This window comes from Gobio gobio (assembly GCF_949357685.1).
Source record: "Gobio gobio genome assembly, chromosome: 18".
Classification (NCBI taxonomy): Eukaryota; Metazoa; Chordata; class Actinopteri; order Cypriniformes; family Gobionidae; genus Gobio; species Gobio gobio.
Genome location: NC_137111.1, coordinates 5845476 through 5872522, shown reverse-complemented (window position 1 = coordinate 5872522; position 27047 = coordinate 5845476). Strand labels below are relative to the sequence as shown.

At 41.8% G+C, this 27047-nt stretch overlaps 1 protein-coding gene across 5 annotated transcripts in view; it reads left to right on the top strand.

Annotated features, from left to right (window-relative positions):
* dst (dystonin) overlaps positions 1 to 27047 on the top strand; it is a 338403-nt gene that overhangs the window by 98398 nt on the left and 212958 nt on the right. For 4 of the 5 annotated variants that reach the window (XM_079842865.1, XM_079842868.1, XM_079842869.1 and 1 more), the window contains 2 exons: positions 2217 to 2294; positions 8387 to 8479. In XM_079842865.1, coding sequence (XP_079698991.1) covers positions 2217 to 2294; positions 8387 to 8479 — 171 coding nt within the window. Of the gene's footprint in view, positions 1 to 2216; positions 2295 to 8386; positions 8480 to 23543; positions 24792 to 27047 lie in introns of those variants that run through there. The other variant, XM_079842866.1, reaches the window with a different exon arrangement.

Here is a 27047-nt window from a genome sequence, read left to right as displayed (position 1 = left end):
AGTGGCGTTTATAAACGTGCCGTAAAAACATTACTGGTGTGCATCTTGAGACAAAACAATGACACTGACGTATTTTAGGATATGTCAGCGCAAGTTGCTCTCAGTTAAGACAGCTCAAACATGCATTTTAGTCTGGGACTAGACTTAAGCTTTGTCTGTGAAACCAGGCACATATAACCTTTGGTCATTTCTGACTATTCTGTGAACAGAACATGTGGAACTCATGTCAGTCCTTTACTTCCAGACTCACTGTGCTGTTGCACTAAAGGGCAAAACAAATGATGATCCTTTAAAAGCCATCCATCATTTGCTCAGTTGTGCTCATTTCTCTTTAAAGGGATAGTTCACCCAAAAATGAAAATGATGTCATTAATTACTCACCCTCATGTTGTTCCGAACCCGTAAGACTTTTCTGTCCCTCCACTGACTGCAACGCAACGACCACTTTGAGGATTCAAAAAGTTAGAGATTATAAAACTAATCCATATGAATTGAGCGATTTAGTCCACATTTTCTGAAGAGACTCAAACGTATGAACCTCACTGGTTCTTGCCGAAGCTCAAACGTGCTGCGTAACATGAGAATGTTAATAAAGGCCTTCTGAAGCGAAGCGATGCGTTTGTGTAAGAAAAATATCCATATTTAAAACTGTATAAAGTAAAATATGTAGCTTCCGTCGAATCGATTTCCGTATTAAACTTACGGAAAAAGTATAACGCCTCTCGCAGTTCAAAATGCTTACGCTGACGACATTGCACACCAGTGATGCTCGTCAGTAGTGTAGCGTCTGATGAACTTTTTTGGGCTTCAAATTTTGGGCTCCCATTCACTGCCATTATAAAGCTTGGAAGAGTCAGGGCATTTTTTAATGTAACTCTGATTATATTCGTCTGAAAGAAGAACGTCATATAGACCCTTGTTCAGTTAGTAAACATTGTGACGTTTTTTTGTGGGATTCCCCTGATCGCTTCACTAACGCTAGCCAGCAAGTGTTTTTAAGGTGAGCTCGTTTTTAAACAATGACTGGAGTAATTGTATCTGAATATGTAAGGTCAATCTCTGTCCGGGACATGACTGTTATTTAAAAAAGTTAACCTTAATGGACAGAACCAGATTGACCGACCCGTACACAAAAATCATGTCCGTTTTTTTATAAACACACACCGCTTTTTTAATAGCCTAATGTTTTTACTCTACAGTTGTGCAGTTTTAAGGGGATATATGGCATTTTTTTTCATGTATTTGCCTAAATTAGTAATGTTATTTATATACAGGTTTATTTTAAATAGCACATTTTTTTGTAAAATTCACATTAAATATCCAAATTTCTCAGTTTAGGCTACTTCATGGTGAAAACATGAATGTGGATAGTTTAGATGGTTAGATGCCTATAACTATGTGCTAAATGAACACGTACAAGACTTAAAATACACAGATTTAACAGATGAGTTTTGTATCGTACGATCCGAAGTTCTGCCTAGTCAGTGCCTGGCACACACACTCACTCCAGTTCTCGTTTTATTGCGTTTAACCACTGCCGTCGTAATTTTAGCAGCAGGTATACGGTACAATTAAACATTTTAATTTGGAGCCTGTATTTCGTCGATTCTGGCACCCAAAAACACAACAAGATGACATTTTGAGCTCCAACTCTGCTGGTTTGTATTGGCCTTCTCCAGTTTTTCCTTCGTTTTGCCTCCAGCTAACGCTGCGACGTAATTGTGACGTCGGCGCAAAAAGGGTCTATACACCTAGGATGATTTGAGGGTGAGAAAATCATGGGGTTATTTTCATTTTTGGGTGAACTATCCCTTTAAGTTTGATGAGAAACATCTGAGCTTCATCTGAGCTGAATTGTTTCAGCTGGACAGTGGAGACGTTCTCTTTCTTTCCATCTGCTTTATTCTCATTTCATTGCTTTCCGCATCAGCCTCGGCCCAATCTGCGACTTTGACCTTGCGTTTGGCTTTGTGTTCCTTCAAGGCTTTATGTAACTTAGTGCAAGAAAGTTAGCAAGAAACATCCCCTACTTTTGTAAGCGTGCTTCCCCATTCTGAGAGGGGATTGACGTGCGGTAGATCATCATAGGGCTCACTGTGAGTTTGTCTCCCCGCAGGCAGAGCTTCTGTGTGCCGGTACGGTGAGTGTCTGGTGCCGAGAGCTCGGCTGTGTCTGATTATACATGTCCTGACGGCTTCTCCTCTCTCTCCTCACAGCCGCGGGAGAAGGGCCGCATGCGCTTCCACAGACTCCAGAATGTACAGATTGCACTGGACTATTTAAAAAGACGACAGGTAAGACCAGCGAGAAACATAATCAACACACAGCAGGGTCGTGCCCATCATAGACATTGAGAATTGAAATGGCCAAATTGTCTCAATATTTGATATTCTTGATGCACTTCTCTGTTTGTTGTTATAATGGCAAAAAGTATTACATTTTTAGGCTGGTCTGTCTCAGCCATAGACTGTATGAAACAATGGACGTAGTGTCCGTGACGTCAACTGTAGGCTTTTGAAGAGCATTTTTTAAGCCTAAAGTGGGCAGAGTTGACCGTTGACATCTTGGCAGCGCGCCACCGCACGTCAATCCTGCATAACTGAAAATGGGCAAAGAGGCGGGACGTGGGTGGAGCTGAGGTGCCTGGATGACAGCAGACAAACGGCTAATAGTGACAGCAGCCGCAATACAGTCCTTCCAGAAAAATGCAGTTTTTTTGTGTTATTGTTGCGGGCAAAAATCCTTGATTATTCGGCATGTTTTCTTAAAAAATGCGATGGAAAATGCGGGATATTTATGCAATTTTATGCGATAAAATTGCGGGAACTTGCAAAAACTGCGGTTTGATGAAAAAGAGAAAAAAAGCACTACATCACAGAAAGTGCTGGAATATTTAAGTTCTCATCTTGTTTTATTGAAGACCTTAATAAACACATGGCTCAAATTTACAAAACATTGAGTCAAACAAGTTCTGTAGCTTTACAAAAGGAATATTCTACAACTTCTGAAAAAATGAATAAATAACTTCCTGTTTTACAGAGGTAGCTTTACAAAACAGACATTTGAGTGCTTCCAATGCACAAAGTGCAATCTCTTAAAGGGTTAGTTCACCCAAAAATGAAAATTCTGTCATTAATGACTGAGCTTCATGTCGTTCGACACCCGTCAGACCTCCGTTCATCTTCAGACACAAATGAAGATATTTTAGTTGAAATCTGATGACTCTGAAAGGCCTCCATTGGCACAATGCACGGTTCACTCTCAAGACCCTTAAAAGACACTAAAGACGTCGTTACAAAGTCCATCTCACTACAGCGGCTCTACAATAACTTTATGAATCGGCGAGAATAGTTTTTGTGCTAAAACCTAAATAACGACTTATATAGTGATGACCGATTTAAAAAAACAGCATCACGAAGCTTAGAAGCGTTATGAGTCAGTGAGTCGATTCATGATTCGGATCGCGTGTCAAACTGCTGAAATACGTGACTTTGGCGATCCAAACCACTGAATCGACTCACTGATTCATAACGCTTCAAACCACTGAATCGACTCACTGATTCATAATGCTCCAAACCGCTGAATCGACTCACTGATTCATAACGCTCCAAACCGCTGAATCGACTCACTGATTCATAACGCTTCAAACCACTGAATCGACTCACTGTTTCATAACGCTCCAAACCGCTGAATCAACTCACTGATTCATAACGCTCCAAACCGCTGAATCGACTCATTGATTCATAACGCTTCAAACCACTGAATCGACTCACTGATTCATAACGCTCGAAACCGCTGAATCAACTCACTGATTCATAATGCTTCAAACCACTGAATCGACTCACTGATTCATAACACTTCAAACCGCTGAATCAACTCACTGATTCATAACGCTTCAAACCGCTGAATCGACTCACTGTTTCATAATGCTCCAAACCGCTGAATTGACTCACTGATTCATAATGCTCCAAACCACTGAATCAACTCACTGATTCATAACGCTTCAAACCACTGAATCGACTCACTGATTCATAATGCTTCAAACCGCTGAATCGACTCACTGATTCATAACGCTCCAAACCGCTGAATCAACTCACTGATTCATAACACTTCAAACCGCTGAATCAACTTACTGATTCATAACGCTTCAAACCGCTGAATCGACTCACTGATTCATAACGCTCCAAACCGCTGAATCAACTCACTGATTCATAACGCTCCAAACCGCTGAATCGACTCGACTCACTGATTCATAACGCTCCAAACCGCTGAATCGACTCGACTCACTGATTCATAACGCTCCAAACAGCTGAATCGACTCGACTCACTGATTCATAATGCTCCAAACCGCTGAATCAACTCACTGATTCATAACGCTTCAAACCACTGAATCGACTCACTGATTCTTAATGCTTCAAACCGTTGAATCGACTCACTGATTCATAACGCTCCAAACCGCTGAATCAACTCACTGATTCATAACACTTCAAACCGCTGAATCCACTCACTGATTCATAACGCTTCAAACCGCTGAATCGACTCACTGATTCATAACGCTCCAAACCGCTGAATCGACTCGACTCACTGATTCATAACGCTTCAAACCGCTGAATCGACTCACTGATTCATAACGCTTCAAACCGCTGAATCGACTCACTGATTCATAACGCTTCAAACCACTGAATCGACTCAAATTTTTTGCTTGAAAAAAAACTAAATTATCTGCCAATGGATTAGAAAAATAATTTCTGTTTGGGACAGAAACAAGAAACAAGATTCCAAACAGAAACATTTTTTTTCTCACCCCATTGGCAGATATATTTGCTTGTTTTAACCAAAAACTCACTTCAATTTCATTTTATTTTCCAGAAAATAAGAAAAAATATCTAATGTCATTTAACTTATCAAGTAAATGCATCTTGATTCAAGAATTTTTAGATATATTTATACTAGAAACAAGATAAAAATACTAAATGACAGCATTTTTTTGCAGTGCACACAAGGCAAAAAGTAAAAAAATTAAAATAAAAAAAATCTATTTCTAGAATGGCTTTATGGTATTTAGTCTATAAACATATAAATACAAATGCACAAAAATGAACGTTTATAACAAAAGTAGTCTGCAATTTGGCCTTTATCACTCATTTAATACAAATTAAATACATTAGATATTAACCTGCATTTCTGACAAATGACCACGATTACAGTTAGTGTTACCACAGTAAACCCATGATAAATGTTGGTGAACTGAATCGGCTCAGTGTTTCTCCTGATTTGCACATTAGTGTTGTTGATTAAGTCAGTGCTGTTTAACTGGATTTAAATTAAATCAAATCACAGAGAGATTTGCAGCTCGTACCGGAGACCTCTGCACCGAATTCAAACACTTCTCATTGGCTGTTTAGTGATCATGTGATCGAGACACTCAACAGGTAAACACGCTTGTTCAGAGTCAGAGCTTGAGAGTTGTGCAGAGCATAAGCAGCGCTGTTTCGTTCTGCTTTTGGCGCTGTTTCCCTGGCCTAAAATCTAGAACTGCCACCCTGCGTTGACATCGTGAAACTGCACGACTTGTAAATGATCCGTGGCGGGCCACAAATAATATATTTCAATAGACACACATCGGCCGTTTGAAATTCATCCCACTTTGGACACCCTTGCCATAGCGAGTCTCGAGAACATGTGCTGTAAACTTGCGCGTTTTATTAAAAACATAAAGAGCTCGCATCCACTGTTTGAATGCAAAAGGATGTCCAGATATTGGGTTGAATAGAAAAAGCTATCAATGGGTCTGTCCAGTAACTCACGATGAACCTCAGGCCAACTGCACACTTTGCAGAGAAGCACTGCAGTGTCTCAGACTGTCTGACAGCACATCCGTGCTTCTAAAGCTCCATTTTTTTATGGATAATATATTACTATAATATTCCATACATTATCAGAGCTTGGCAGACAGAACTATTATATGTTTGAGACATTAGACAGGTTAATTAATAGATTATAGCCTAATTAATGTTATTATTAATTTATCATTTAGCTAGGCTATATTAATCATACATAATACATGATCCTGTCATATAAAGTTTATGACATTTAAAAAAATATTTTGATAAAAATAAGACAAATAATTATAGGCACATAATAATGTGTGGTGAATGGGTGTCCCTTACCGAGCGTGGTGAGATGCAAGCATGTCAACATTTAATATCTCACTGTTTTATGATAGAAATATTTAATGACAGACAGAAATATCTACTTCTACAAACTACTCAACTCTTCTATGAACTCAAATATGAATTCATAACTGAAATTTGACGAGACAAAAAAACATAATAATGTATGTGTGTGTGCGTGTGCATATTTGAAAATGTTGTTTAAATCGATAACTTCACATTTAGACCTACAACTTTTGTGTGCCATTCTTATTTCTTTATTCCCTTAAATCCCTTTTAATCCACCAATGATTCACTTCCGTACATAAAGAGAGCAATACAAACATACTTTGGTCCCCACTGTTCACAACACGGTTATGGCCTTGTCATGCACTTTATACAGTTTGTGATTAAATATGTTTATATGTGCAGTCTTTGTAATGTAGATTTAATCACTGTCACTGAAATATCATTTAGCAGCTAAACTCTCTGCAGTTGTTGGATAAGTGCAGAATTGATCATGTAAATAATGTGCAGTAATGCTACTGTAAGTTACATTTGCAAGTCAAAATGATGCTGGTTTGTTCCCACAGAGATACTGTATTTCTCACCAGTCAAATTTCATTGCATTATGTAAAATTCCTCATGGGGAAACATTCACAAATATTGTTATTCTACCAGTAGTTTTTGATAAACGATGCATCGAGCATATTCACTTTCTAGTTTTATAAGTTTATATGGAATAACTTGTCCGTCACAAGACTTTTTTTTCTCTTCCAAAGAAAATCTGCACTGCATAATGTGCTGAGGGCCAACAAATCCTTTCATTTCTATATATAGAATATAGAAATAGAGATAAAACGTCTAATTTGGCTATTTCTAAAAATACAAAGCCAAGCAGTTCTGCTCAAGATGACGAGTCAAAGATGACGAAGCAGACTTTGGCATTAGTAATCATAAATATTTGAGATAGTCTTGCCTTACAATGCCTTTAGCTGTGACTGTATGTCAAATATTGCAGGACCCATAATTCAATGAAATGTGCACTTCAGAAATCATTGCTTATTCCAGAACAAGCATGGTGAAAATTGTGGGAACGCTGGGAAATAGTCATCACTGCAGGATGTTATAATGATACACTGCACACAATACATTATTAGCATTAAAATAGATGAATATTAAAATCAAACATAAGTGCGTGATTTTATCATGGGTAAGGAGTTGCATACTTTTGCATGACACAAAATAATGGAATAACTTGATATGTTTAAAGACAGCAGTTTTCCAAAATAGTTGCAAATGCAATTAATAATAATAATAATAATAATAATAAAAACTGAAATCAGCAATACCAGTGTACCAACTCGGTGCATTATTATAGAAAGTTTCAATCAGAATATCTCAAACTAATCAAGCAATTTACAATCAAAGCAAGTCGTCCTCATGCCGTAAGAGCAGTTCTGTACTGGAGTGCCCTCTTGTGGTGAGCCACCGACCCTGTTACATCACCGTCAGAAGAATAACATGTTATGGATTTATTGCTCTTAGAATTATGTTTATAATCTAGAAGTAGATTGCACCATAGATTACTTCTAGAAAAACAAATGCATTTTTTATTACAGTATTATAAAAAGGCTTGTTGCCATCAACATGGGTAAAATAATACTATATGCCTTCAAGTTAGCACCGTCAAATTGATAAATCGTGATCAACACAAATTTTTTTTATATATACTGTATATATATACAGCGATCAGGCATAACATCCTAATATAGTGTTGATCCCCCTCTTGCTGCCAAAACATCCCTGACCCGTGAAGAGATCATCAGTGTTATTCACTTCGCTTGTCAGTGGTCATAATGTTATGCATAATCGGTGTATATATACAGTATATATATACAAACACACATTATATATACTCAAACTTTTATGTTAGATGCGATTAATCGATTTGACAGCACTTATTCCCATCTCATTTGCAACTGAATCAGATTTAAATGGTCTTGAAATTGAGCAGCGATTAAATCTGACTGAATCCAAAATATAGTCTTTGTAATATTGATGTGTTTTGGATTTGGTGAACATTTCAATTGCATATGGTTTTGTATGCGTCTTTGTGTATAAACATGCATTGATTTAAAGTGAATCACTAATTAGAAAGGTCATTCTATATGTAGTCTTCTGCATGATTATGCTCTATCACTCATCATAACTGCACAACCTCGTGTCCTCAGGTGAAACTGGTCAACATCAGGAATGATGACATCACGGATGGAAACCCAAAGCTGACATTGGGATTAATATGGACCATAATTCTGCACTTTCAGGTGAGTCGACTATTTATTGTTTATTTGTCAAGTTATAGATGTTTGAAGGGTCACCATGTGAAACACGGATGTGGAAAATTTTGCTGATGAGTTTCATTCTTGTGCTATGTTTTAGCTCTTTAGATTTACTCAAGAACATGAAATACATGCAAAAAACTGCTTTTGTGTTGCAGTTCATTCTCTGACCACAAGAGGTCATTGGTGTATTTGCTGGAGGGTGTGCAGATGTCCATGCTCTGTGTTCACTCTTGTCTGAGACTGTGAGATGTGATTGACTGCTGTATTTCAGCAGATACACACAGAGTATTAATGTTTGCTTCAGAAGGCAAACGTGCTGTTATTGCACACAATCTCGGAACCAAAGACCAACATTTTCATTTTCCTAGGGCTTTCAAAGTATACAAACACCCATAACACCCTAGCAACCATTTAGAAGTGGCCTATCAACCACTTAAGAACCACATAGTTATGTCATAAACCAACATCTTAGCAACATCAGTTACAACATTTTAGCAACTTAGCCTAATAATGCCCTAGAAACAACCCAAAACACCTAAGTATCTACCTAGAATTAATCCAAACCACCCTAACCTAACAACACCCTATTAACCACTCAGAACATCTTAGTGACCGCCTTGTAACTGCCAGTAACCACCCAGTAATGCTTTAAACCACTTACAACTTAGCAACTGCCTATCAACACCCTAGTAAATTCTGAACCCCCTTGCAACTGCCTAGCAACACCTTAACAACCACCATAGCACCTTAGCAACTGCCTATCAACACCCTAGTAAGTTCAGAACCCATTTGCAACTGCCTAGCAACACCTTAACAACCACCATAGCACCTTAGCAACTGCCTATCAACACCCTAGTAAGTTCAGAACCCATTTGCAACTGCCTAGCAGCACCTTAACAACCACCATAACACCTTAGTAACGGCCTATCAACACCTTAGTAAGTTCAGAATCCATTTGCAACTGCCTAGCAGCACCTTAACAACCACCATAACACCTTAGCAACTGCCTATCAACACCCTAGTAAGTTCAGAATCCATTTGCAACTGCCTATCAACACCTTAGTAAGTGTAGAACTCCTTTGCAACTACCTAGCAACCCCTTAACAACCACCATAAAACCTTAGCAACTGCCTATCAACACCCTAGTAAGTGTAGAACCCCTGTGCAACTGCCTAGCAGCACCTTAACAACCACCATAAAACCTTAGCAACTGCCTATCTACACCCTAGTAAGTTCATAACCCATTTGCAACTGCCTAGCAGCACCTTAACAACCACCATAACACCTTAGTAACGGCCTATCAACACCTTAGTAAGTTCAGAATCCATTTGCAACTGCCTAGCAGCACCTTAACAACCACCATAACACCTTAGCAACTGCCTATCAACACCCTAGTAAGTTCAGAATCCATTTGCAACTGCCTATCAACACCTTAGTAAGTGTAGAACTCCTTTGCAACTACCTAGCAACCCCTTAACAACCACCATAAAACCTTAGCAACTGCCTATCAACACCCTAGTAAGTGTAGAACCCCTGTGCAACTGCCTAGCAGCACCTTAACAACCACCATAAAACCTTAGCAACTGCCTATCTACACCCTAGTAAGTTCATAACCCATTTGCAACTGCCTAGCAGCACCTTAACAACCACCATAACACCTTAGTAACGGCCTATCAACACCTTAGTAAGTGTAGAACCCCTTTGCAACTGCCTAGCAAAACCTTAACAACCACCATAAAACCTTAGCAACTGCCTATCAACACCTTAGTAAGTGTAGAACCCCTTTGCAACTGCATAGCAACACCTTAACAACCACCATAATGCCTTAGGAACTGCCTATCAACCTCCTAGTAAGTTCAGAACCCATTTGCAACTGCCTAGCAACACTTAACAACCACCATAACACCTTAGCAACTGCCTATCAACACCCTAGTACGTTTAGAACCCCTTTGCAACTGCCTAGAAACACCTTAACAACCACCATAACACCCTAGCAACTTCCTATCAACACCCTAGTAAGTTTAGAACCCCTTTGCAACTGCCTAGCAACACATTAACAACCACCAAAACACCTCAGCAACTGCCTGTCAACACCCTAGTAAGTTCTGAACCTCCTTGCAACTGCCTAGCAACACCTAACAACCACCTAGATCACCTTAGCAACTGCCTATCAACACCCTAGTACGTTTAGAACCCCTTTGTAACTGCCTAGCAGCACCTTAACAACCACCATAACACCTTAGCAACTGCCTATCAACACCCTAGAAAGTTCTGAACCCCCTTGCAACTGCCTAGCAACCCCTTAACAACCACCATAACACCATAGCAACTGCCTATCAACACCCTAGTAAGTGTTGAAGCCCTTTGCAACTGCCTAACAACACATTAACAACCACCATACCACCTTAGCATCTGCCTATCAACACCCTAGTAAGTTTCAAAGCCCTTTGCAACTGCCTAGCAACACCTTAACAACCACCATAACACCTTAGCAACTGCCTATCAACACCCTAGTAAGTTCAGAACCCATTTGCAACTGCCTAGCAACACTTAACAACCACCTAGATCACCTTAGCAACTGCCTATCAACACCCTAGTAAGTTTAGAACCCCTTTGTAACTGTCTAGCAACACCTTAACAACCACCATAACACCTTAGCAACTGCCTATCAACACCCTAGAACGTTCTGAATTCCCTTGCAACTGCCTAGCAACACCTTAACAACCACCTAGAACACCTTAGCATCTGCCTATCAATATCCTAGTCAGTTCTGAACCCCTTGCAGCCACATAGTCTTCAAACTGCCCAATTACAAGGCCATAAATAATCTTCAGGTGTGTTTTTTATAATTTTTCAGGGAAGGCTTCATCAAGCCAACATTAAAAGCGTGTCTTCATTTCCCCTCTGTAGTCTAATTGTTGTTTAGCTGTAGCTGTAGGAGTGCGGTGAGCACTGTTTCTGTCAGTCTGCACAACATGTTGACTCAAATACGCTGTGTGATGCTTATTCATTTCCTGTAATGCACTTTCATGCAGGAACATTTCACTTTAATGAAGCTTCAATTATGTGATTTTTCTTAATAACTACATACGAATTATTTATTTAGGTCATCATTTTAGTATCAACATGTAGGAGCTGATCCTGGAACATATTTGTATCATTACATACACAAGATCTGTCTTGTAGGCTATCTTTTACTCAGATTTATATTTTCATCAGATTAAAGTGAGCTGAGCGGGAGCATTACGAATGAGCTAAAGGTGTACAGAGAAAGTCATTTGGGCCTTTTGTGTTTGCGACAGGCTCTTTTAACCCTCTGGTGCTCTTCTGTCATTTCTGACCGGAAAATTTTCTGTTTTGAAATGTTAAAAATCACAGCTTCATCAGAATGATATGAAACTTGGTGACTTTTCTAGCATTAGGTATGTAAACACACAAAACAATTGGGGTTATGATTTGAGCATGCTAATTGGTCGTAAAAAAAAAGTAGTGTTCATTGTCTTCGGTCAGAAATGACCGGCCATTGGAAATGAATGGGAAATCGGCAAAAAACACAAAAATTCTCTGAATATTTGCGTGTTCAATCTACAAATCAGCCACAATGCTGAAAAAAGTACACAGCAGTAAAGAGGTGACACTCTAAAACATCAAGAGTGTGATATTGACACATCCACTCACACACACGCACACTTGTACACACACACACACACACACACACACACACACACACACACACACACACACACACACACACACACACACACACACACACACACACACACACACACACACACACACACACACACACACACACACACACACACACACACACACACACACACACACACACACACACTATGAAAAACTGAACCTATTAACCACATTTGGATTCAGAAGGATGTGGATTCACATTTGGATTCACAGCTTCATCAGAATGATATGAAACTTGGTGAGTTTTCTAACATTAGGTATGTAAACACACAAAAAAATTGAGGGCATGATTTGAGCATGCTAAGGGGTCGTAAAAAAATTCCTCTCACTTGTGCTCTTCGGTCAAAAATGTCACCATAGGAAATGAATGGGAAATCTGCAAAAACACAAATTCACAGAAAAAAAAAATATTTCTAACAAACAAAAATATCGAAAACTTTATAATAAATAGTCTTTGAGATTTTTAAAATATATATTCAAATCCACCAACAAAAGAAAAGCATTAAATGTGTTCAAAAGAGAACTAGGGAATTCTCAAGCCTCTCCATAGAGATCTCTAGTGATTACACACATGGTTGCAGGATTTCTTAAATAATACCAAAAGAGGGGCTAATTTGCCTCCAAAAAATATATATTTTGAAGGCCTAGTCTCTATTTTAACCTGAAATACTGCAATAATCCATCCATCCATCCATCCATCATCTTCCGCTTATCCGGGGCCGGGTCGCGGGGGCAACAGTCTAAGCAGAGACGCCCAGACTTCCCTCTCCCTAGCCACTTCCTCTAGCTCTTCCGGGGGAACCCCGAGGCGTTCCCAGGCCAGCCGGGAGACGTAGTCCCTCCAGCGTGTCCTAGGTCTTCCCCGGGGCCTCCTCCCGGTGGGACGTGCCTGGAACACCTCCCTGGGAAGGCGTCCAGGAGGCATCCGAAATAGATGCCCGAGCCACCTCAGCTGGTCCCTCTCGATGTGGAGGAGCAGCGGCTCTACTCCGAGTTCCTCCCGAGTGACTGAGCTCCTCACCCTATCTCTAAGGGAGCGCCCAGCCACCCTGCGGAGAAAGCTCATTTCGGCCGCCTGTATCCGGGATCTTGTCCTTTCGGTCATGACCCACAGCTCATGACCATAGGTGAGGGTAGGAACGTAGATTGACCGGTAAATCGAGAGCTTTGCCTTGCAGCTCAGCTCCTTCTTCACCACGACAGACCGGTACATCGACCGCATTACTGCAGAAGCTGCACCGATCCGTCTGTCAATCTCCCGTTCCATCCTTCCCTCACTCGTGAACAAGACCCCAAGATACCTGAACTCCTCCACTTGAGGCAGGAACTCTCCACCCACCTGAAGCGGGCAAGCCACCCTTTTCCGACTGAGAACCATGGCCTCGGATTTGGAGGTGCTGATTCTCATCCCAGCCGCTTCACACTCGGCCGCAAACCGTCCCAGTGCATGCTGAAGGTCCTGGTTAGAGGAAGCCAACACGACAACATCATCTGCAAAAAGCAGTGACGAAATTGTGTGGTTCCCAAACCGGACACTCTCCGGCCCTTGGCTGCGCCTAGAAATTCTGTCCATAAAAATTATGAACAGAACCGGTGACAAAGGGCAGCCCTGCCGGAGTCCAACATGCACCGGGAACAAGTCTGACTTACTGCCGGCAATGCGGACCAAGCTCCTGCTCTGGTTGTACAGGGACTGAACAGCCCTAAGCAGGGGGCCGCCGACCCCATACTCCCAGAGCACCCTCCACAGGATGCCGCGAGGGACACAGTCGAATGCCTTCTCCAAATCCACAAAACACATGTGGACTGGTTGGGCAAACTCCCATGAACCCCCCAGCACCCCGGAAAGGGTATAGAGCTGGTCCAGTGTTCCACGACCGGGACGAAAACCACACTGTTCCTCCTGAATCAGAGGTTCCACTATCGGCCGAATTCTCCTCTCCAGTACCCTGGCATAGACTTTCCCGGGGAGGCTGAGAAGTGTGATCCCCCTATAGTTGGAACACACTCTCCGGTCCCCCTTCTTGAAAAGAGGGACCACCACCCCGGTCTGCCAGTCCAGAGGTACTGTTCCCGACCGCCACGCGATGCTGCAGAGGCGTGTCAGCCAAGACAGCCCCACAACATCCAGAGACTTGAGGTACTCAGGGCGGATCTCATCCACCCCCGGTGCCTTGCCACCGAGGAGCTTTTTAACCACCTCGATGACTTCAGCCCGGGTGATGGACGAGTCCACCTCTGAGTCCCCAGCCACTGCTTCCTCAACGGAAGACATGTCGGTGGGATTGAGGAGATCCTCGAAGTATTCCTTCCACCGCCCGACGATATCCCCAGTTGAGGTCAACAGGTGCCCATCTCCACTGTAAACAGTGTTGGTAGGGCACTGCTTCCCCCTCCTGAGGCGTCGAACGGTTTGCCAGAATCTCTTCGAGGCCGACCGATAGTCTTTCTCCATGGCCTCACCAAACTCCTCCCAGGCCCGAGTTTTTGCCTCCACGACTACCCGGGCTGCAGTCCGCTTGGCCTGCCGGTACCGGTCAGCTGCCTCCGGAGTCCCACAAGCCATCCAGGCCCGATAGGACTCCTTCTTCAGCTTGACGGCATCCCTTACTTCCGGTGTCCACCACCGGGTTCGGGGATTGCCGCCTCGACAGGCACCGGAGACCTTACGGCCACAGCTCCGAGCGGCCGCAGCGACAATGGAGGTGGAGAACATGGTCCACTCGGACTCAATATCTCCAGACTCCCTCGGGATCCGGTCGAAGTTCTGCCGGAGGTGGGAGTTGAAGATCTCTCTGACAGGGGGCTCGGCCAAACGTTCCCAACAGACCCTCACAGTACGTTTGGGTCTGCCGGGTCTGTCCAGCTTCCTCCGCCGCCATCGGATCCAACTCACCACCAGGTGGTGATCAGTTGACAGCTCCGCCCCTCTCTTCACCCGAGTGTCCAAGACATATGGCCGAAGGCCTGATGACACGACCACAAAGTCGATCATCGACCTCCGGCCTAGGGTGTCCTGGTGCCACGTGCACTGATGGACACCCTTATGCTTGAACATGGTGTTCGTTATGGACAAACCGTGGCTAGCACAGAAATCCAATAACAGAACACCGCTCGGGTTCAGATCAGGGGGGCCGTTCCTCCCAATCACGCCCCTCCAGGTGTCACTGTCACTGCCCACGTGGGCGTTGAAGTCCCCCAGTAGAACGACGGAGTCTCCAGTCGGAGCACTTTCCAGCACCCCTCCCAGAGACTCCAAGAGGGCCGGGTACTCCGCACTGCCATTTGGGCCGTAGGCACAAACGACAGTGAGAGACCTATCCCCGACTCGAAGGCGCAGGGAAGCGACCCTCTCGTTCACCGGGGTGAACTCCAACACATGGCGGCTGAGCTGGGGGGCTATAAGCAAACCCACTCCAGCCCTCCGCCTCTCACCATGGGCAACTCCAGAGTGGTAGAGAGTCCAGCCTCTCTCGAGAAGTGTGGTTCCAGAGCCCAAGCTGTGCGTGGAGGTGAGCCCGACTATCTCTAGTCGGTACCTCTCGACCTCCCGCACAAGCTCAGGCTCCTTCCCCGCCAACGAGGTGACATTCCACGTCCCTAAAGCCAGATTCCGTGTCCAGAGATCGGGTCGTCGGGGGCCTCGCCCTCGACTGCTGCCCGATTCACAAAGCACCGGCCCCTTACGCTCCCTCCTGCAGGTGGTGAGCCCACAGGAGGGCGGCCCCACGTGACTCATTCGGGCTGAGCCCGGCCGGACCCCATGGGGGGAGGCCCGGCCACCAGGCGCTCGCATGCGAGCCCCAACCCCGGGCCTGGCTCCAGGGTGGGGCCCCGGCTGCGCCATGCCGGGCGACGTCACTGTCCTTGGTGTAATTGTGGTCATAAGGGTTTGTGAACTGTTCTTAGTCTGGCCCGTCACCAAGGACCTGTTTGCCTTGGGAGACCCTACCAGGGGCATATAGCCCCAGACAACATAGCTCCCAGGATCATTCGGGTACTCAAACCTCTCCACCACGATAAGGTGACAGTTCAAGGAGAGGCAATAATTATTATTATAATTTTTTTATTACAAAAAAAAACTTTTGTATAATTTTCAATGGCAAAAATAGACCACAATTATTGCATAAATATTAAAAAATACCATCAAATCATCTCAAAAAACAAAATTAAAAAGAAAAAATATTATTGAACAGTCCTTCCAGAAAAAATCCGTTTTTTTGTGTGATTGTTGCGGGCAAAAATCCTTGATTATGCGGCACGTTTTCTTAAAAAATGCGATGGAAAATGCGGGATATTTATGCAATTTTATGTGATAAAATTGCAGGAACTTGCAAAAACTGTGGTTTGATGAAAAAGAGAAAAAAAGCACTACATCACAGAAAGTGCTGGGAATATTTAAGTTCTCATCTTGTTTTATTGAAGACCTTAATAAACACATGGCTCAAATTTACAAAACATTGAGTCAAACAAGTTCTGTAGCTTTACAAAAGGAATATGCTACAACTTCTGAAAAAATGAATAAATAACTTCCTGTTTTACAGAGATAGCTTTACAAAACAGACATTTGAGTGCTTCCAATGCACAAAGTGCAATCTCTTAAAGGGTTAGTTCACCCAAAAATGAAAATTCTGTCATTAATGACTGAGCCTCATGTCGTTCGACACCCGTCAGACCTCCGTTCATCTTCAGACACAAATGAAGATATTTTAGTGTAAATCTGATGGCTCTGAAAGGCCTGCATTGGCACAATGCACGGTTCACTCTCAAGACCCTTAAAAGACACTAAAGACGTCATTACAAAGTCCATCTCACTACAGTGGTTCTACAATAACTTTATGAAGCGACGAGAATAGTTTTTGTGCTAAAACCTAAATAACGACTTATATAGTGATGACCGATTTAAAAAAACAGCATCACGAAGCTTAGAAGCGTTATGAGTCAGTGAGTCGATTCATGATTCGGATCGCGTGTCAAACTGCTGAAATACGTGACTTTGGCGATCCAAACCACTGAATCGACTCACTGATTCATAACGCTCCAAACCGCTGAATCGACTCACTGATTCATAACGCTCCAAACCGCTGAATCGACTCACTGATTCATAACGCTCCGAACCGCTGAATCCACTCACTGATTCATAACGCTTCAAACCGCTGATTCGACTCACTGATTCATAACGCTCCAAACCGCTGAATCGACTCACTGATTCATAACGCTCTGAACTGCTGAATCGACTCACTGATTCATAACGTTTCGAAGCTTCATGATGCTGTGTTTTGAACACACTGGGAAACTGCTTTGCTTTGGTCTTTCGCTGTTATTTTTGTTGGCAAATGGGAATTTGCGTGCCTCATCATGGTTTCACAGATATCTAATAAATAAAATAAAATAAATTCAACTTTATTGTCATTACACAAGTACAAGTACAAGTAAACGAAATGCAGTTTAGGTCTAACCAGAAGTGCAATAGCAGCAAGTGCAGGATATACAATGGATGCGTAAGTGCAGGACATGGATATGTACTGAATATGTATAAATATGTATAAACTATGGAAAATATGTATAAACTATGGAAATCTATGGTTTCTCCATGGGGTTTGCAGCTTTTCGATGACGTTCACGTCGGGTAATCACGTCACTTCAAACCGTTCCCATGGCAATCGGGGGAAATGGCGGCTCTTGTGTGAAGTAAACTAACATTTTTCAACTTTCTGCTAATATATATGACTTTTTTGCAACGAAAATGCGGGGATTATGAAATCATGCTAGCCCCGCATATTTTGCACGCAGAAATAGACAATTTATGTGGCGAAAGTGCGGCGTATTTGAAAAAATTTGGCCCCCGCATAAATATGCGGACTTTGGCTGATTATGCATTAAATCATGCGATCGCATAATAGCATTTTTCTGGAGGGACTGATTGAAGAAAAATGAATTGCATTGGTTTTAATAGGGTGGAGGAAGTTAAATTTTTAGGTGTCCGGTCACTTATGACCCGGGAAGACAACCAGTGCAACCCCTAAACGCAGAGCACCAGAGGGTTAAAGCTCTGCTGTATTTCTCACTGATCTGGAGTCTGAGGGAATCTGTGCTTTAGCTTCCATACATGACAGAGGTCACACAGAGGTTTCACAGCAGCTGCGCATCTGCAGGTCTGAGCTCGTGGAAACCTCGACATCAGATGTGCAGTATATAAGACGGAGACGAGTGTCATCTCACAGCTCCAGCTTTCCGTCTGTGCTGCGGTGACTTTGAATTGGTGATGCATCAGATGAAGGTCTTAGGTCATCATATCTCACAGCTTTTTAATGCCACATTTTTGAAATGCATGGTTTCAGCCAACACAAGTGCATCCAGAGCGAATATCCCCTACTGATTCTGAACACACTGTCCCACCTTCAGCGGCAGATTATTAATATCCTTGGCTCGGCTGCATGAGTGAAGAATGTTGTCGACCTGAACCCAAGCTATCACAGCTCTTCCCAATTCACATCTCCAGCATGCACATCTCGTTCTCGCAAACCACGCTGGCCCAGCCTCCCTGACGGCCCTCGGCTGGCTGAAGGCATACAAGTCGAAAAATGTGTTTCTGGGGCATAGCTGAAGAATGTGTTAAATAATGCTTGGGTTCATAAAACTTGCTGACAGGTAGCGTGGGGACGTGCAGGAGCACCTGCCGCTGTCACTCTCACGCGAGCCCATGGGCATGCGGCCTGTTCCCTCATGATCTGCAGTTGGCGGGACGGCGGGCTGCTTTTGATGCCTCTGCTCAGACATTAGTCTCTCAGGGCTGATTTTTGAATCCTCTTTTTTTTTTTTTCGCCCTCTGGTTTATTCTTTGGAAGTAGCTAGTTTTGAATATCAGAATTCACTGTACATGTACATGTGTTGTTTGCAGCTCTTTAGGGTTTTTCCTGGGTCAAAAATGGTCTTCGGTGGTGGTGACAGAGACATGGTCATCCATACACACACACACACACACGCACACGCACGCACAGTAAAAAAGTCCCCTACCCGCGTGATCTGGAAGCGCAATACTGACAATACATTTTAAATAAATTCAAAGAAAGTTTGTAACTTTTGTTTATCTTATTTTGATCCCACATGAAAAAATACTATAGTATATTATAGTAAAATGACTATAGTGTTTTTGAACCGTACTATAGTAAATATACTACAGTAAATTAACAAAGTGTAGTAAATATTATAATATACTACAATTTACTGTAGTATCTTTACTATAGTATGGTTCAAAAACACTATAGTCATTTTACTATAATATACTATAGTATTTTTTCATGTGGGATCCCTTGATGTTTGTTTTTGTTCCTCATTTTTACACTATTTACTGATAATTGTTTTGGTATATAATCATATCAATATTAAAAAGTAGTAATAAAAAAATGAACAAATAGCCTAATTTTCTGTCATATACAATTTCATAAAAATCATTATTAAAACATTTTAATAGAGCATTTAAGAATAAATATAACAGTATAATATTAACATTTATATTTTACAGAAACCAAAAAATGATGGGTTACCTGTTAATATGCAGACAGCCGATGTCTAAAAATCATTAGAAAGGTCTAAGAATTTATTGTAAAAACAATTATTATACAAATCTGTGCTCTTTATCTGTGATATCAATTTCTTAAAGTCGATGTCTTTAATATGAAATATGAGCATCCACTCTTATGCATCCACTGTGGGGATTTAAACTCCTGTACATTGAAGAAAACACATGGATTGTCATATACATTTATTTGAATCAGTGAGTCGATTCAGCAGTTTGGATCGCCAAATTTCAGCAGTTTGGCGGTTTGACACGCGATCCGAATCATGAATCGACTCACTGATTCATAACGCTTCGAAGCTTCATGAGGCCGTGTTTTGAAATCGTCATCACTATATAAGTCGTTATTTAGGGTTTTTTTGCGCACAAACACTATTCTCGTCGCTTCATAAAGTTATTTTAGAACCACTGTAGTGAGATGGACTTTGTAACGACGTCTTTAGTGTCTTTTAAGGGTCTTGAGAGTGAACCGTGCATTGTGCCAATGGAGGCCTTTCAGAGCATCAGATTTACACTAAAATATCTTCATTTGTGTCTGAAGATGAACGGAGGTCTTATGGGTGTCGAACGACATGAGGGTAAGTCATTAATGACAGAATTTTCATTTTTGGGTGAACTAACCCTTTAAGTTATCTGGCGGCCCACAGGTTGGGAACCACTGCTCTAGGCAATAACGCAGCTCTATTCATTTATACAATGTCCACAGCTGGCATCTGAATACTGTCTGTTTGAACATGCAATCAAAGCATTCAGTTCTGAACCATTATGTTGTTTCAGAAGCTTTTGCTGGACGTTTTTTGCCTTATAAACATGCTTTCAAGTTCATGAATGAAGGCTGTTTGAGCATGGCCTCTAGCCACAGTATGCAAGTACAACATGATACTTGATATTTTTTGCTCAAAAATGAACATAAGTGCATTACATGAAAATCATGTTCAAACCTGCCTTACTTCTCTTCAGTACGGTAAGCCAGTATGGAATATTGATTTCGATTTTGAGTTTAGATTTGGCGGGAGATTCGAGGTTTGCTTTATTTATTTCATGCTGGGTGATGAGGAGTGTTTGTACAGTAGCATGTGGCTACAATAGATAGAGCATTTGCATAGAATTTGAACTAGTCAGCAATCTACAGTAGCATTTAACATGGGCCGTTCTAAACAGCAGGCCTTGCTGACCTTTGGGGAATCACTCATTGTCAAAACAAAGAATCTGTGAAGAGTTCACGATGTGAGAAACATGAAGGGAAAGTGACAGAGTTTGTGCCAAAATAAGATCAGCAGATATGATACTTGCTCAGATGCCATTTATTAATCTAAGTTGTTGTAAATGTGAGACATGCTTTATGCTTAATGCTGCAAACTAAGGCCTGGGACACACTAGACGATTTTCAAATCTTAACTAAATTTAAAACTGTGGGAGACCACAGACATAAGTAGCCTGGCTTCGCCCTCCTACGTACTCATTTTCCTGGGTTTTCGGTATATTCTCTGGTTTTCGCCGGTCAAATTTTAACCAGTCCAATCAGGGAACAGAGGGAGTGGCTGAGAAAGATGACGTTGATGTTGTGCGCTAGTTTGAGTTGTAGACATGACATACATCACGACCAAACGTTAGCGACTGGTTAGGGCAGATACAATAGTTTTAAACTTCAACAGAGTACCCGCCTTCAAGGAAGTTAACACTGTCACGGGTTCAGGGTGTGACACCCATAGATATCCATAATAAAGGCTAGATGTCTCGTGCGCGCTGCTGGCCAATGGAGGTCGACGTCCGCACCTGGCGGCCATCTTGTCACAGTCAGCTCGCTCACTCGTAACATTGTTTTCATGGGTGCTTGCACTTTTTAAATAACCATAACTTGCTCAATTTTCTACCGATTTTCAAATTGTTTGGTTTGTTATAAACGTCAGAGATGTAGTTATGACACTGCATACTTATGAAAAATTATTCATAATTTGTTCAAGCATCCATAATTATAGCCATGTTAATAACGTTTGTAAGAAACCAAACCATTTGTAAATCCGTCAAGACTTCAGCAAGATAAGAGTATTTGTGTTCATGCAGATCACTCGCCTTACATCAGGTACCACAGAGCCCTGCCTGTGACAAGATGGCCGCCGGTGATGACGTTAGAGACTCCGCCGTAAGACATCTAGCCTTTATTATGGATATCTATGGTGAAACCGGCTCTTCCTGTTGTTTTGTCCTGTCATTTTCTGCAGCTCGTGACCTGGGCAATCATGTGTGCAGATCACAAGCTGATTGCCCTCACCTGTCGCCTGTCCCCTTCCTCCCTTATATTCTCTGCTGTGTCTTTCCCTTGTTGTCTGTAGATTCGTTCTGTTTGTCATGTCTGGTTGTTCCTGTGTTTTGTGTCTTACCTTCCGCTGCTGTGCTCAGGATGTCTTGACGAGGAGTTTTTCAGCTGGCCTTGCGTCCGCCTTCCTCGCTCTCGTTCCACGTCCCGTTGGGTTTTGCACCTGAGGTGGTCTCCTGAGCCTGTGTCCGCAGGTCTTTGTTCGGACGGCTCTGGAGTATTGACACCAGCTTTATATTTTGTGTGTGTTTTCCCTATACACTTTCTGTTGTGGCATTAAACAATTGCTTATATCCTCTGCGTTTGAGTCCTCTCTTCACACATCCCTGACAAACGCTTGTCAATGGAGAGTGGCCAGACTCTCTGTACAAATGAAATGTATGAGAGTCTGGTAGGACCAGGCTAAGACATAAGGGCACTTTCAACAAATTTTTAGCATTATAATCCTCCAAATGCACACGCTAGAACCTGTCGATTATAATATATATACAGTGAGATGAGATCTCATGGAGACTCGCAAGATCAAACATGACTAATGGAGGACGATCGACGTCATCAGCTGGTTCTCCTGCCACTTTAAAAGGACGCGACATCCGGTTGGTGAAGCTCGCTCGCTCTCATTGGCTATCGCGGGTATCACGTCAGAGGCCGCCCGATCAAGAGTGGATTGTGCGGGCTCCAATCCAATTAGGAGCAGTAAAATAATTGGAAATCGCAAGAAGCTCCGAATCGGGCCACACCCCCCAGATCATTGGGGGTTGCAAATTGTGCCCAAAATCTGGGCCCAACATCTTAGATTGTGTGTCCCGTCTAACTCATAACCATAGAGTTTAAAGAACATTCCTTCATGTCACATGTGTGTGCAGCCTAAATTGCCTGTTTTTCATTTTTGTATACCATTACACCCCTGTTGCTAAAGCGGTTTCCTTGCTGCATGGTTACTAAAACTTTCTTGGAAGTTTCTAAGGCATCCGTCCTGTGATGTTATGGTGTTGAGATGTGGCAAAAGTCTTGTGTGGGTTGCCTAAAACAATCTAACACAATAGTAATAGTGACTCATGCATTAGCAAAAACCTTTAATTAACTTTAAATTAATGTTTGTTCAATAACGTGTTGTATAAGCGAATTATATTTTACAACCATACAACTGAGATGATATAATATACATCCAAGCAAGATTACAGCCAATATAAGTTATCATCTTCCATATCTATGACCGCTGGTTATGTCTGTTTGCGTTAAGAGTTGGACTTGATCCTTTTCAAAGTTTCGCTCTTGTTTTGAGCAAGATTAAAGAGCAAATAGAGAGCTTTGTCGTGTGGGGCAGCACAGTTTGCAAGTGGTGTCCTGTTATTTTAAAAGGTCACATGACAGGCCATGACTCCCTCAGCCTGGTACGTCCTGAATGGCTCAACTTGCTGAGCAGAGCTTTCACACGCGGCCCAGAGTTACCATCAGGGAACAGATGAGAGCGTGTCCCACTCCCCTCCCTTTTCCCTCTGTCTCTCTCTCTCTCCAGCCTCCAACCACTAAGGACATTCAGCCTCTGGAAACTCAACACCAGCAGGGCTCTGGGGGTGGCCGTGTTTACACATCACATGAGGACAGTGACGTTTCCTCAGCGGTGACAGAGAGCTGCGTTAGGCTTGCCGGGCGCCTCGATCTCTATAGTGTTTGTTCTGGAGGATCAGGGCAAAGGGTGACGTTTCAAAGGTCACTGAGACTTCAGTGTGTTGGCAGCGTGAGAAGAAAGGGCCGGGCTGTGCCTCGATACAGGAAACAGAAGTTTGTTTGGAGCGTCTCAGAGGGATTCACATCATCCGTACTGCTCTGGATATTGGACTGATTTGTACCTAAACACTTGCAGGGGAAAAGATGGCTGATACTTCCTGGGATAAGAAACTCTTGAACTTGGATAACTTGTTTACAACTGGTAGGAAGGAGTGAATCTTTCTCTATGGGCAGCCTTATTAGCATGACCAACCGGCATGGGTAATATGTGTGGATGCGTGAGGGGATCTAAGGAGGAGTGTTATGTTGATCCCACCAAAGCCCCAATCAGCCCCACATCAAATGAGCTCAGTGGACGCCGATACTTTCAAAGAAGGAAAAAGAGAAAATCAGCTGATTTGAATGCCACCGACTCTTTAAGAAGCCATGGGACTGAGAGCTGTAAGATTGATGACCTGGATTATGCCCCATCCAGTAGTAACTATAAGGTTGGTACATTGAACTCGGAGCAGGACGAAGCTCCAAGGTCCAGGCAGGACAGTACCAGCCATGGGGTCTACGTTGGACAAGTCCCAGTCCTCCGAGGTAAAACCGGTAGAAGGCCAGGTACGCATCAGGAAAAAAGCAGACCCGAGCATAATCTACATGGGGTCACCAAGAGCTCCAGAAGCATCGCCTCAAAGGACAGGCTTTTGGAAAAGAATCTTTTGCGGAGACAATTGAGGAGGGCGGTCAGTTTTGGAGCGGTGGAGCACATGCTCCAGACATTGAGAGGAAAAGGCTCCCTGGGGAGGAGCAGTGTAGATCATCAAGAAGGGTTCTCCAAAATTATATGGGACACTCAAGTGCACAGGAAGCGGAGGAGGGCCCACTCTTGCTCGGGAGATTTAGTTTCCCACGCTTCTTTGGATACAGTCCAACGAGATCTTAAACATGGTTCTACTAAGCCACAGGAGGTAATATCAGCATCTGTCAGCATTTGAGATGCCATTTATGATGCAATGCACATGACGTTACATAAACAATAATGTCTGCTGCACATTATACAGGTTTAGTCGTGATATATGTTGCGTTCACACCAGGTCTACATTGCCGTAATTACTAGATGACATCTGTTCACATCCTCTGACTCAGAATTATGCTTTTCTATGGCAGCATTATTAACACCAATATTATTTGGTTCCATTTGAATAATCAGAAGACAAAACCAAAAATATTATGCAAATGCATTATTAATAAAGTCTATAGTTAGTTGACTTAGCTAGACATTAGATAACATTAGCTACATTAAACTGTATTGTATGTTATTAGATTATTGCGTTTTATATTCAGTTATACATAGGGGTGGGAATCTTAAGGCACTGATCCGATTCCGATTCTGGGAGTAACGATCCGATTCCCAAAACGATTCTTAACCTACTTTTATATAACTAATTATCCTGTTGTGCAAATACATGAATTTTACATTTGAACCAAAATTGGATTTACTATGCTTTTTGTTTATAGTTAGAATATCTATTTGACAGTATTGCCATATTAAAAAATGATTATGAAGATTTCTTTCAATACTTTTATTTTATAAACAAAGTTATATTCAGGATTAACAAGCTCTGAATGAAACATGGTAAGCCATACAATTGCAAAGAACAATCATTAACGGTAAACAGTTTTCAATTTTCTCAAGTGTGACTATTTTTCAGTTTCTTTAGAACATTTTAACAAAAAAAAAGTATTTTAAGCAAAAAAAGTTTACTTTCAAGTCAAGGCAAATTTTATTCATATAGCACATTTAAAAGCAACAGAGTTACGCCAAAGTGCTGTACTTTGGTTAGAACAACAACAACAACAAAAAATCTTTAAAACATAGCCAAATGCAGAAGAAAAATGGACGTCTTTCCATTCATGTTTATGTCATGCTTATCAATGAACTAGAAGGAAGAGATGATCGGTTCACGAGCAGCTTGAGGCGCTACAGCGATCACAACACATCAAAGAGCCACAAAACGCTATTTATTGTTTACATTTCTTAAAAAAAGACAACATTTTAAAGTTGAGACTTTGTTTCATATCAAAAGTAACCTGCTCTGTCCTGTCTGTCGGCGTGTTGTCAGTGTCCTCTTTGCTCCGCGATGTGTTTTCTCTACGTGTGAACGCAGCATTATAGGGGGGGCGCTGATACAAGCGATCGTATGTAAGCAGATGCATATGTAAAATAACGTGATCATCAATATTCAACAGCATATAAATCAAAACTGCTGGCGGGGAAAGAGTTAAGCATTTGCCTATTTAAATCCAAACAGCAACTTTTTTTGGGGGGCTGGGCAGTGTAGGACTTTAAATAGAAATAATAAGAAATATTTTGTTGTTTTTATGACTGTAAGGATGTAAATGCTTTTTAAAATTATGACATGACATGGTGGGAAAGCACCTATACAACAGCCTTGAGTGCCTTTTTAAAAAATGGTTACTATATAATATAAATATTGAAGGTATGCATTTGATCAGTACTTGCATTCCCTGGGAATCAAATCCATTAAACACTTTAAAAAATAAATGGTAGTTTCAGCTTAAAAACATTAGTGTTCATGCTGCCTAAGCATTTTACGTTTAGTCAACTCAACTCGCTTAAGTTAAACCATCATAAACATGAATGAACACTAAAAGAAATGTTGTTTCAACCGTGGAAAGACATCCATTTTTCTTCTGCATTTGCCTATGTTTTAACTGGTTTAACTTGGTTTAACTTAAAAAAAGTAAGTTACCTGGTTGGCTTAAAATTTTGCATTCATTGAAATGAATCATTTGAGTAAATACAATGGAGATTGGTTTGATCAATAGAAACTCAAAATATTATGTTATCCTCCAAACCACATTAATTATCTGAGTTGATTTGACAAAAGATAAAAAGTTGTGATAACAAATCATGAAAATAATTTAGTGTGTTTGAGCTACAGTAATGCTATAGGAGAAAAATCTAAATAAATAACTTCCAGAAGGTAATAGTTGGCCTTTATGTTGTGTTGCGATATAACTAGTGACATTTATTTTGTGTCCTTGCTGTTATTATATTCTTTATTTTACAATTAGCATCTAGAGTCTAGACTCTAGCCATTTTATAATGAATGACACAGAGTTTCCATAATATTATCATTCATGGCAGTGATTAGTCAGAGTTGGCATGTTTTGGTGTGTTTGGTTCTTGGTGTAATAGC